General features: G+C 34.0%; 1 protein-coding gene across 3 annotated transcripts in view; it reads left to right on the forward strand.

The window, feature by feature from the left end:
• The window catches only part of Sec15 (exocyst complex component Sec15), a 162,062-nt gene that overhangs the window by 86,088 nt on the left and 63,334 nt on the right, over nucleotides 1-12,640 (forward strand). For all 3 annotated transcript variants that reach the window (XM_081763407.1, XM_081763402.1, XM_081763408.1), the window contains exons 4-6: nucleotides 1,049-1,150; nucleotides 2,259-2,361; nucleotides 7,002-7,086. In XM_081763407.1, the coding sequence (XP_081619533.1) occupies nucleotides 1,049-1,150; nucleotides 2,259-2,361; nucleotides 7,002-7,086 (290 nt within the window). The remainder of the gene's footprint in view (nucleotides 1-1,048; nucleotides 1,151-2,258; nucleotides 2,362-7,001; nucleotides 7,087-12,640) is intronic.

The following is a 12,640-nucleotide window of genomic DNA, read 5'->3' on the forward strand; positions in this document are numbered from 1 at the left end:
TATTTTGAAGATAATGGGAAGATTTTTTTTGTAGTTTCCAGTTAGACCCCAAAACCCGAGTAATCCTGAACTGGATACTTAAAAGGAAGTCACAATCAAATAAATTGTTCTGTTTTTCATAATAATAAAACAGAAAAAATCAAAATCTAGCGGTCTATCGAATATTCGGAGGGTGTTGTGACACAGATTGGTCACGACCCTGTTTTCAGATTTCAGCGCTTAGAGGCATTTTCTCAATTGTATGTGAATCTTTTTCCTTTCTAGATGTGTCGTTGTGCTTTGTATTCAAGTTATAGTAGAGGCAATAAAAGTTGTGTCACTTTATTGGCCTTCTTTCTGTCTGCTATTTGTTCAGTTCGCCGAAAACTTTCAACATTCTCAAGTGTTCTTTTCAGTTGGGTGTGAAGAGGGAGAATAATTTCTTATTCCCTTACTTTTTAGATAGAAAATTGAATACAAATAATGTAGTAATGTAGCAGAGTTTATGAACATAAATTAATTTGTTTAATTCACCAAATTTTGTACAAATTCTAATTTATAGTAAACCCAATTGATCAAATGGTATTTAATACTGTACTGTATACAGCAGGTAACAAAGTCTTCCATAAGACAACCATTAACTGTATTTGTGTTGACTGCACATTTAGAGCATCTTCAATCGACATATCACAAATTATTGCTAACAGGCAGCTGGCTTATTGGAGCTTGAGGAATAAAGCATCAGAAACACAGAAAACTGATCGCATCGCAGTTAGTTCAGCTGATAAAGAGTATTCCCCCGACAGTCAGAAATTCGGGAATTTGATTGGTTTGGTGGTTGATTAGAGTTTAGCGTCGCTTTCAGCAACGAAGTTACATGAGACGCGAACCTACTGGGATCCGAACTAGATAAGGTATTAGGGGATTCGAGTCTCTACCAATGCAGCAATCAGATTTTTATGTTATTCTAAAATAAAAATTATATTTCCAAAGAAAATAATCAGATAATAAATTAGATTACACTTAAATAATATAAGTACTTCTTAATATGTATGTTTTATTGTTTCAGGTATTACCCGGCGTTAAAGACGTTAGAACAACTGGAGCATTTGTATCTTCCGAGAGTTGCAAACTACCGTTTTTCCCACCAAATGAGAGAAAACATACCGAAGTAAGTAGAAGAGCGTTATATGATTACTAATCTGTGGAAGCAAATTTTACATGTAAATGTATTTTTATTGACGGTAATGGTAGATATGTCTACTTAGATATCTTCGTCATTCACAAGAAGAAACTCAAGGTGGTACCAAAAATATTGAACATTATATATGTGTGTTACAGAATTTTGGTTGATAATAAATTCAGTTGGTTAATTTATAAGTGAAGTGATTTATAAGAATTAGAATTTTGAACTGTTCCTCTTGATAGCATTGTTGTTGTTAGAAATTACTACAGGAATGAGTAAATTTTGTAGTTTCATAATTGATTTTGTCTCAACATATTTCGATCTACATGCAGTAAGCGAGATATGCTCGTATCGTAGATTTTATCAGTGTTAGTATTTACATACCTAACATTATACCCGTAATAAGGAAAATGAAATTTTATGACTTCGCCATTTGTTTTTGTATGCTCAAATAATTCAACAAATGAACAGTTTATTCACTATGCGGCTCCAAACAATAAAATGGAATTATAAAATGCGCATACTCCAATAGTTTAATAGTTTCGTAGTGTTACTGACGCTGCTAATTGTGCAAAGCAATTGCAGCAAACAACGATAAAGTAGATTATTGTGTGGATCAAGTGTTTTTTAAATAAGTAAATGTCCATCCTGGTTTAATACTATTATACTTTATAATCTGTGATATAATGAATGTGTCACATGTTTTGTTAGGTTCTATACTTTCTACTTTTAGTTCGATGCCTGTCTCTACTTGATTCACTGTACTTTGTTACTTTCGTGTGTTGTAAGTATTACGTAAGTTGTTAACAACACTAGAAGAAACTCTTAGAAAAATTACTAGGGTATACGTTGTAATTAACTGTTTCAAACGATACACAAAGAAAACTATTGTAATGCATAGTAAACATTAAGTACTAGTTTGTCTTTGTGGACACCGTATCAGAATTTAACAAATATAAAATGAACAGTAATTGGTATGTATTTAGGATGTTAAAAGAATTTTTCTAATTGGTCTATATGTTCGAACGCGTGCTGCGTTAATGCAGAAAATCAGAACACAGTGAGTTTACAGTCACGCCTTATTTATTTACAGATTACGGGAGAATATTAAAGAGGCTTCCATGTCAGACTTGAAGGACTTTTTGGAAAACATCCGTAAAGTGTCACCAAAGATTGGAGAAGTTGCCATGAGACATGTAAGGAACAATAGTATTGTATGTAATCCTCAATCTAATGTAAGGATGAGGGATATGGTGATATCTGAATGCCTTTCATTCTAGCTTTTAATTAAAACTAGACTGCGTTGCCTTAATTAAAAAGAAAAACATACTAGTAATTTGCTTCGGCCAGATTTTATTTTTAATTAAGATGAATCATGTATAGTGTCTTGGACAGCGATCTTAGTTGGGGGTGAGGCACTGAGTGATTAATTTAATGCGAAAGTTCATCAGCGAAGGGACTAAGAATTTCTCACTCTAGGGTATACATTAAACTTCTGTGACACATTCTGCAAAATGTCAGCTAACTGCAGGTAGCATGCAAAACCCCTACAAAATACTTGTAAATATTAACAGATGATATCAGCTTAGCAGTTGATAATTCATGATGAGTGATTATACTTCTAATTTAATTCGTGATGTTTTGATACTTAAAAATTTAATTTTTATATAATTGATTAATTTGCCGCTTTTCGTCATGTAGAAGTTGAATTTCGAAAAATGATAGACACGTGTTTGCTTATTTCGAACTCGTTTGCATTTAATCATGTTTTGTTGAAAAATTAAATTACTCTTCTTCATTGGGGATATTAATTTCGAAAACACTCAAAATCTTGGTTTATTTTTGTTATGTGAAGTTTATATGTTGGATCTTATTACCCAAGCACCATCTCGTACATAGTACATTATTTTGTAAATATCGTTTAAAGCAGACTTAATATCTGCTTCAACAGGTGAGTTAGTAATAAGAGGATGACTGTATGAATTTAATATATTTAGGTAGATTAGAAGGATATAATTTACCTAAGAATAAGATATTAAGTTGCAGCTTTTCAAAATTACTCTCATGAACTGCCCTTTTTTCTTAAGTGTGCTGTCTATATTATTTTCTAAAGGTTATTTGTAAGTTCGTTCACGCAATTGGATGTTTGTATTTTGTGTATCAAAAAATTACCATAAAACAAAATTTTGTTTCCCTTACATTCAGTGGTTTACCCTGGGATCAAAATTTCCAAAAGTTTGAAATCGTTAAAATTCTACTTTTCAAAGGAAAGTATTATTTTTCCTATTTAGTTGAACAATATTTATTTATTTATTTATTTAATTTTATTTTTATTTATTTATTTATTTATTTTATTTATTTATTTTTTTTTTTACTGACAATACATCTAACGTTATAATTCATTTGACGTGCATCCGTTGTGATCGGTATCCAAACTAAATTTTTGTTATAGATTTCAATACATTGAAATTCAAATAGTGATAGAGAACAGTTGGATGGAGAATCTAACCCGTTTACCGTGCTTGTGCATTAACCTCTACATCAGTGGTTTCCAACCTTTTTTCGCAGACTACGTATTGTACTGAACGCCCATGACATCACAATACACTTAATTTAATTTTTGAATCAATAACATAAAGTAAGTAGTGACTGTGTAGTACTGAGCATTGTTGTTGACTCTGGAGGCATTGACTGGTACAGTCTGTCTCAAAATTGATTAACTAATTATTAAACGCTTCATAGTTTTTGAATTCTAAAATTTCGCGACACCCTTTAGAACCGCGACACAGTAATTGGGCTCAACTGCTCTGCACCACCAGTCCTGTTTCTATCCTAATCACTTTTAAATGGTGCTGGAACCATACATACTACATGGAATGTACCACAACTCCTCTTGTGCTTGGTCAACGTGTTATTAACATCTATGATTGTTATGTGGTCGACCTGACTGGTGAATGTCTATGGTTCGTCACGAAGTGGATTGAGTAGAGTAGTGGTTAGCTTATTGGCATGGTAAAACAGAGATCTGGATTCGATTCTTGATCCAGTGTTTACTATTTTATCTATTTTTTGTGTAGTATTTGTTTCACTGTCTTACTACGGATTGAGAAATGTTTACATAGAATGTGAGTTGTTTAATTTAGTATATATATGGTGAATCCGTTAATTTGTAAGAGCATTGAGTCACATTGTACATACAATCTTGAAAAATGAGATATCAAATTGCAGCATGGGCCAAATTAGTAGTGGATATCCAACCTCCAAGATCATTTTTTAAAATAGAAAATAGTGATTTTTTACTCGCATGTGAAATATACACAAGAAAAATATATTTCAAATATTCCATTCTAAAATGTTTCCGTTGGTTTCAAAATGATATCCAAACTTAAACTAAGTTAACCAGATTCCACCAAAATCAAAAACCTACGTGTGATCCGGATATACCACAGTTCTTATGTGTTGCGAAGTTGAAATTTCGTCATTTAATGGAACATTGAGGATTATCACGATATTTAATATTTTGACAGAATTCACTTCCTCAATTTCGGAAGCGGTGAACCAGTGTTTTGCTGTGTATTAAACTACTTCCCCCCCGTTACATGTAAGTCAATTTGAAAATGAAATGAAAATGAAATCTTTGAGTTTTACGTCTCACGGTTATGCCGGTAAAGCTAAAGGAGACGGTGATGATGAGAAGTGAATGAAATGGTGGAATGAAGAAAGTGGGAGGAAACGGGAGAACCCCGAGGAAACCCACGGACTCGGTGTTTGTCCACCACAAAGTTCACTTGGCGGGGGCTGGGATCAAACCCGGGACCCCAAGCACCAGAGGTGAACGCTCTACCACTGAGCCACCGCGGCCCCATAAGTAAGTCAATTTGAGAGCAAAGGAGGTCTTTCAGAAAAAAAAGTTCGAAATAAAAATTTATTTCCTTGTCTATATTCCGAATCTGAATAAAAATAAAAATCACCACCTTCTAATAATAATAATTTTAAAAAAAATCCGATCAGTTTTGGAAGTTCAAAATACCACCGTTAAATTTTGCACATACAATTAAAATGTTGGTTTGTGTATTTCAAGGCTGTATACAATACGAGCTGTGTTAAAATCCTCGTAAAATAATGACCTTATCTTAATCATTTTGTATTAACATTTTAGACCGCTGTTTGTGAAAATTGCAACACCCAATAAGGAATGTCGAGAACACCTACAAACTCAAGAGAATTTGTAGGACAGAATATAACGTACTGATTACTATTTCAGCGGAATTGTGTATGCTTGAGCCTAGTAGTATCCTCGTTTCGATGTTCGACATAGTAATCCCAATATAGTGGTTACACAGCACTCAGATGGTGGGCTGTGGTCAAGCGAATAGGAAACGTGTGGTCAAGCGTCACTGTTCCTCGTTGATGTCAAGGGAGTGATATCAACAGACCATTACTTTCGAATTGAGCCACGTAGTCGGCCTACGGGAAAGCAATGTACAGAAGAGGACTATACGTATCAGCTATCGACCAATGATCTGCGCAGTGTAATCACAGTGCGATGACTGACCGTGCCGGAGCATACATAGTCGTTCTTAAGTTAGGTCGACACTAAAAGCTTGGTAGTGGGTGTGGATTTATCTGTGTTGGCGGTTTGAGGCGTCGTCTGAACGCTTTACTGAACACAGTCGCGGGTGTGCTGAGTGGTCGTGTTTTCGAACAAGTCCCGCTTCAGTTTGCCCTAGTGGTGGCTTTGTATGCGTTAGATGTCAGCATAGTGAGCGCAGTTTGTCAGCGTGTATTGTTGACCGTCATAGAAGCCGTATGGTAGGTGTGATGATGTTGGGCACCATTGAGTACATGATGCTTTCTTGAAATCAGTGATCGCTACACTAAGGAAGTTCTGCAGAGCAAAGTCTTACCTTTCCTTCAGACAACTCCGAATGCCATATTTCAGCAGGACATTGCCCGGCTACATCTATCACGGAATGTGCAAGACAGGAACGTCGCCTGACATCACCCATCGAACAAGTGGAGAATATTTGTTGGTGGGCTTCTTGTTTGTCATAGTCCTCCATCAGACAATGTCGATGTGTTGTAGACTTGTATACAAGCAGTGTGGCAAACGATTCAGCAGGAACACATCTAATACCTTTGAATCGATGCCCGCGTGTAGAGGCTGTGATTTCGGCACGTGGAAGCATCACCCGAGCCTGATTTATTATTATTAGAGGCCCGATGGCAGAACTTTCTTTGTCTTTCTGCGATGAGCTTTTGTAAGAAATTTTCTGCAAGTTTCTGCAAAAGTTTTCTGCAGAAGAAACACTTGTGATTCTTAAAAATACGCTTTACGCGATGTAAAAAACAGTTCAAACTATACTTACGCGAGTCGTCCGTGCATTTAAGACATCTACACATAGCAGGTATGTTTTTACACTTCTCTGTTGGCTATATATATATATATATTTCCTCTCGCAATTTTCTGCACAGGCGCGGCAAATTTTCTGCGATCACATCGCAGATCGCGGCATGTTCTGCTGTGGGGATTGGAGGTGTTGTACAATTCTAAAATTATCATTTCTGTATAGTCATGTAACGAATTGGAGGTACAGATTTCATTCCACTGACACTTATCTCTCTTGGTGTTGCAATTTTCACAATGTTTTTTGCTGCTATTATCACAGTAGAACGGGAATTATTCTTAACTCTTTAGAGGGCAGTTTTGAAAATGTGGCTAGATTATTTTTAATTAAGAAATGCGTTTTGATATAATATCAGATTTAAAGATTTTAAAGCAATCCTATTGTGTATCCCTAATACCAATGTTGACTTGGGTTGTCTTGTTCTGTAGACCGCCGAGCAGTTGGGAAGTGATCCAGGAGTGGTTGGGAGAAAGAAGAAGAGACACGCACCACCACCACCAAATCCTTTCACAGGTAATTACAGAAGTTTTATATTTCAGTGTCAATTTTATACTTCTTCACAGGAGACTGTTTTAAAATAATCTTCAAGCCAACATATTTGTTAGTTGGTGTCAAAGTAATCAAGAATAAGTAGGATAAGACAGGCTCTTTAGGTTAGCAATTAGTATACAAGAAATTTCCAGTAGTTATCATGTTAATAAACATTGAGAACATTAACGTGCTGGGTCATTTTACTTGGTGTCAGAGCGAAGGTTCATGATTGTATCCTAGGCTATGCAAGTTTGTGATTTATCATGTCAGTGGGCTTCCTCGAGATGCAACACACTCTTCATTCCAATAATTCTTCCACTGCCATTTATTTGCATTTATCATGAATTTACCTTCCTTACATGGCATAAGCGAGTGAGCTAAACTAAAGATTCGAATGCAAATAAATATTGCATAGTAAAATCTTCTTTAACAGGTACCTTCACAATACGAACTTTTTTTAAAAGTATATGTATTACTACGGGACAGAATTCATTCTCTTTTACGGACACATACAGTTGTACCCCCCCCCCCTCCAACATTTCAAAAATTTTAGTAACCTTTTCATAAGGGATAGGAATTATCTCAGCTCATATATTGTTAGTGGTTTTACCTGTTCTTCTCCATAACCTCAAATGCATAGCATGTAACAGGCCACTACATAATTAAGTATAATGCTTCTTTCATAAAGCATTTACTCTTATCTTACCTTTAATAATAAAATAAATTGTCTTAATCCTCTTCTTCTCCTACAACCGAAGGTTTTAGCTGAAATCTAATTTTTATCTATCAACTAAGGTTGTAGGTTTTTGCTCTGAGAAATATATATTTAATATATAACACTTGTAGAATTGATATTAATTTATTTTTAGAATAAAAGTGCAAATATACATAAGTACATATAATCAAAATTCTGTCATTGAAGTTCTTCAGCCTTAACTAATTTACCTTTGTATCTTTTGATTAGAAAAATATCTTAATCGATGCCCACAGATTCCCAAATTTACTCTACTCGGAAACCCGCTGTCCGCCACTTCGAACAAGCTTCGACCGATGTCCTACTCTATCAAGAAAGCCTGACTACAACTTTCCATTAGTAAAAAAATATAGATTAACCTTTCATCTATGACACCCACTTGTGAACATAGAAGGTTAACTCCCTTAAAGAGAACACCATCACTTAGGTCTCTCTGGCCTAAACAAAAAAAAAAAAAAATATCTAATACTTCAATATATTAGCCATTTGAATCTCAGAACTCAGTTAAATCAACGCTTCTATATAGACCATCACTTAGGCCTTCCCTACATGAATTTATTTCAAGATAATACTTCTACGGCCATCACTTAGGCCCAGAGAAAATTACTTCTCTCTGCAACTATCATCACTTAGATAGTTCCCTACATGAAATTTATTTCAACATAATATTTCTACGGCCATCACTTAGGCCCAGAGAAAATTACTTCTCTCTGCAACTATCATCATTTAGATAGTTCCCTACCAGAAGACAGAGAATTTCAAAAGGACATCACTTAGCCCTCCTGACCATCTTCTAAAAAATTACGACTGAGGGTCTTCTTTTATATGGTCGGTGGACGCGTTACTTTCTCTTTTTTTATTAGGTTTATATTTTCGCTAAAGAAAAAGAACAGCTTGGGTAGGAAAAACCTCCGAGATTCTAGTAATTCCATTCTAAAATTTTCAGCCACCAAATATTTAAAAGCTAAAGAAAAAAAAAAGTACGTTAGAAAGAAAAAAAAAAGAATAAGCACAAACTATGAATACAATTCTATACACAAGTTATCCTCTACAATTTATATATGTATATATATATATATATATATATATATAGATGTGTGTCTGGCCAGACCTAATAGATTATAAATATATAGTCTTACTAATTAAACATATAAATATGTATAAAATATATTTAATCTTTTTTACCTTATTTACAGCAAACCAGTAAGGGCGAAGATACGTCCTTACATAGCCCCGGACAAACAAAAAAAAAAAAAAAATGAATATATTACTTATTTTTTGAAAGTCCACTGTCTCTGTCTTTCTTAAGATTTTTTCACTACACCCATTTTTTTTATATCACAAAACACACACACAAGGTATTAATTTCTACTTTAAGGCTTATTTTAGCCTAGTTTAAAAGTCTCGAACTGTTTTTTTTTTTTAAAAAGAAAAAAAACACAAACACCACAGTTTTTACTAAACACTGAAATTAAGTACTGGATTAGAAGTGGAGTTTTCTCGCAGCATTTTTTTTGTTTTCTGAGGGTCTTTCCTCCTCTAAGAATTTCCCGGGAGTCAGTGGAAGTCCATCAAAATTGATGTTATTTGCGAAAATAGACAGCACATCCTGGTCATCATCTTCAACCCACGGTTGACTCTTGGAGGATGTTCCTGGCATGGAATGTACCTTCATGATTTTTTTTTTTTTTTATTAATCTCAGCTCTGCAAGGGTGCAGTTCTTTGGATCGTAGCCTTTTCGTTCAGAAATTTGATTAAATTTCCTTTTCCTACCCCTTTTTGCCTTTTCATTATCGACGTGCAGAAGCAAGGCTAGTTCGTACGGGTTGTCTTCTCTAGGTCTACAAGAAGCATAGACCGATTTCTGCTTCGGAAGTGGTTTTTTGAACATTGAGTTCATCTCTAAGAGTGTACTATAGGTTTTTACACTAGATTGTTTAATACAAAACTAAAGATTTTCTAATTTTTTCCAATTTTGTTTGTCAAGTTCGTACAATAGGAATTATATGTATATAACCTTCCTCATCGGCTATTTTTTCCTCTCCGAAAAAGGAAGTTTTATTTTAGGGTCTTTCTTCCCCCTCCCCTTCATTTCCGGCGTTTTCATAACAAAATCTTCTCTCTGCTCTGGAAGATGTTCGCTGAAAGACGGTGGTTTCCAAAACGGTTTCATTTGGTCGGTATTAACTTTTATGATCTTGCCTGTAAATATGTTTTTGGCTAAAAATGTGTTCATGGCTAACTGTTTCTCCAATAAATAGGGACCTAAATATTTTGGTAACATCGCGGCAGAAATGTTTTTGGGTGCACAAGACAGACGCACTGCCTTGATCCAGGCCTTTTGTCCTGTTTTGAAATGATGTTGTTTTCGACCCTTGTTGTAAAATTTCTTTGATGCTTCATGCTTCTTCTTTTGCGTTAAATTAGCACATTCCCAGGCCGACTTCAATTTCTTTTTAAGCTCGTTTATAGATTTTAAGTAATCATGTTGAATGACCTCATGTACTCCTTCACTGGTCTCAGACATATTGTAAGGAAATTGAACCTCCCTACCAAAAGTCAATTGAAACGGGGAAAAGCCAGTTGCCGAACAAGTTTTCGAGTTCAAAGCAAATTCTAATAACTTTATATCTTTCGACCAGTCACTGTGTTTTTCGCTGTATATAGAAATACTTGTTTTGATTTGCTTAACCCAAAGTTCGCTTTTATTAGCACAAGCTCTATAAGCTGAAATATACACAGCTTTTGCTCTAAGCAACTCTAATGTTTCCTTCCACAGTCTACTTGTAAATACAGCATGATTATCAGAAATGACAAACTGATAGAAGGAATTGTCACAAAAAAATTTTATTAGACAATCAGCTACTGTCTTTGATGTTACTTTTCTAAGAGGAAAAAATTTTACTAATCGAGTGAATGCATCAAGGATTACTATACAAAAAACGTGTCCCCCTGTACTTGATCTAATTAATGGCCCTAGGGCATCAATATACGCACACTGGCCTGCCGTCTTCACGAGTGTGCTAGACATAAATTTGTATTTTGCCTTTCCAGCATCTTTAAAGATACTACAAGCGACGCATGCTTGTGAGAATTGTTTAATATCTTTGAACATTGTTTTTTAATAATATTTTTTTTTTTATTTTCAAAAGAGTATCCTTGAAATTTGGGTGCCCAGAATATTTTTTATTATGGGTTATATTATATACCACAGCTTTCAACTTAGTAGGAAGCCAAATGACATTTTGATTTAAACCTTTGATTTTAACAGTTTTCATTAAAATTTTGTTTTTTGCAAGGAATGCTGTTTTCGCTAGGAGTTTAAGTTTTTTTCTCTTTGATTTGCTGAAACTTGAAACATTATTCTCCAAAAAGCAAATTAATTGTGATAAGACCTCATCCCCTTCTTGAAGTTCTCTAATTGCTTTGCTGTTAACTAAAATTTTTTTGTGTAATTTTTTTGGTTTTTTTTACTTTCACATTTTTGGTCTGTGCTGCCATTTACAGCCAAACAGAATGGTAATTTTGATAGCATACTAATTTTGTTTTCCGGCTTAATTTTGATATTTCCACTAAATTTGTGTTTTTGCGTTTTCCCTTTCTGTTTAATTTTCTGTTTGAAGTTTTTCATTCTTTTACTAAATTCAACATTAATAAATAAATTTTTTTTTTCTAAAATCATTGTAGTTTACGAGGCAACCATCCTTATTTTTTATTTTGAAGTATCCTGTATTATTTTTGGATTCCAGTGGATATTGTTCATTGGCAACTTTTGAACCTTCAAATTCCATAGGCTTTGTGTGTTTACTTTCAATTTTTGAGAGATAGTTTACGTATAATTTAGCTTTTTTTTTGTACTTCAAAATAACTGGAAATTTAGAAATTTTAGCCATTCATCTTGTTAAAGTAGCAGATAGCTTATAAGACTTAAGCATTGTAAGTAATGCCTCATGATCAGTATAAATGATTATTCTCGGTGAATGTATCAGATACAATTCAAATTTCTTTACTGCTAGCAGAATTCCTAGTAATTTTCTCCTTGTTGTATTATAAACTTGCTGTGACGGTGTTAATTTTTTTGACCCATACGCCACTACGCAAAGCTTTCCTTCCTCATTCTTTTGTGCGAGGACATAGCCAGAACTAACAGCTGAAGAGTTTACAAATAAATAAAATTTGTTTTTTATCCTAGGAATTAACAATTTTTTATCATTTATTAGAGCTGATTTTAGTTTTTGTAGTGCATTTTTGTGTTTTTTTTTTACTTAAAACGATTATTTTGCTTTAGTAAATCACTCAAGCATGCCGTTATTTTAGCCATGTTTTTTATATTTTGACGAAAATAAGAAAAATATTCAAGCAATGATTGTAATTGCTTTTTCGTTTTTGGCCTCTGTATTTGTTGAGCCATTTTTTTTTTTTTAGTACAAGACAAGTATTCCTGCTTTACTTGGAATCCTAAAAATTTTATTTGTTTTGCAAAAAATAATGCCTTTGATGGACTGACAGTTAAATTTGCTTTTTTGAATCTTTTTAGTACATTCTGCAAGATTTGTAACATTTTTTTTTTTTGGTTTTAGTAGAAATTACCAAATTGTTGTAAAAAGCAATTACTTTCGTGTAATATAGTTCACTTAGAACTATCTGCATTAGTTTATTTAGAGTACTAGGCATTTCCGACAAGCCATAAACTCCTCGGACATAGCGGAACACTCCTTTGTGAGTTATGAATGATGTATACTGACGGCTCTCTGGGGATATTATAATATTTGCATATGCAT

The sequence above is a fragment of the Thermobia domestica genome, chromosome 1 (genome assembly GCF_964235325.1).
Source record: "Thermobia domestica chromosome 1, izTheDome1.hap1.1, whole genome shotgun sequence".
Taxonomy (NCBI): Eukaryota; Metazoa; Arthropoda; class Insecta; order Zygentoma; family Lepismatidae; genus Thermobia; species Thermobia domestica.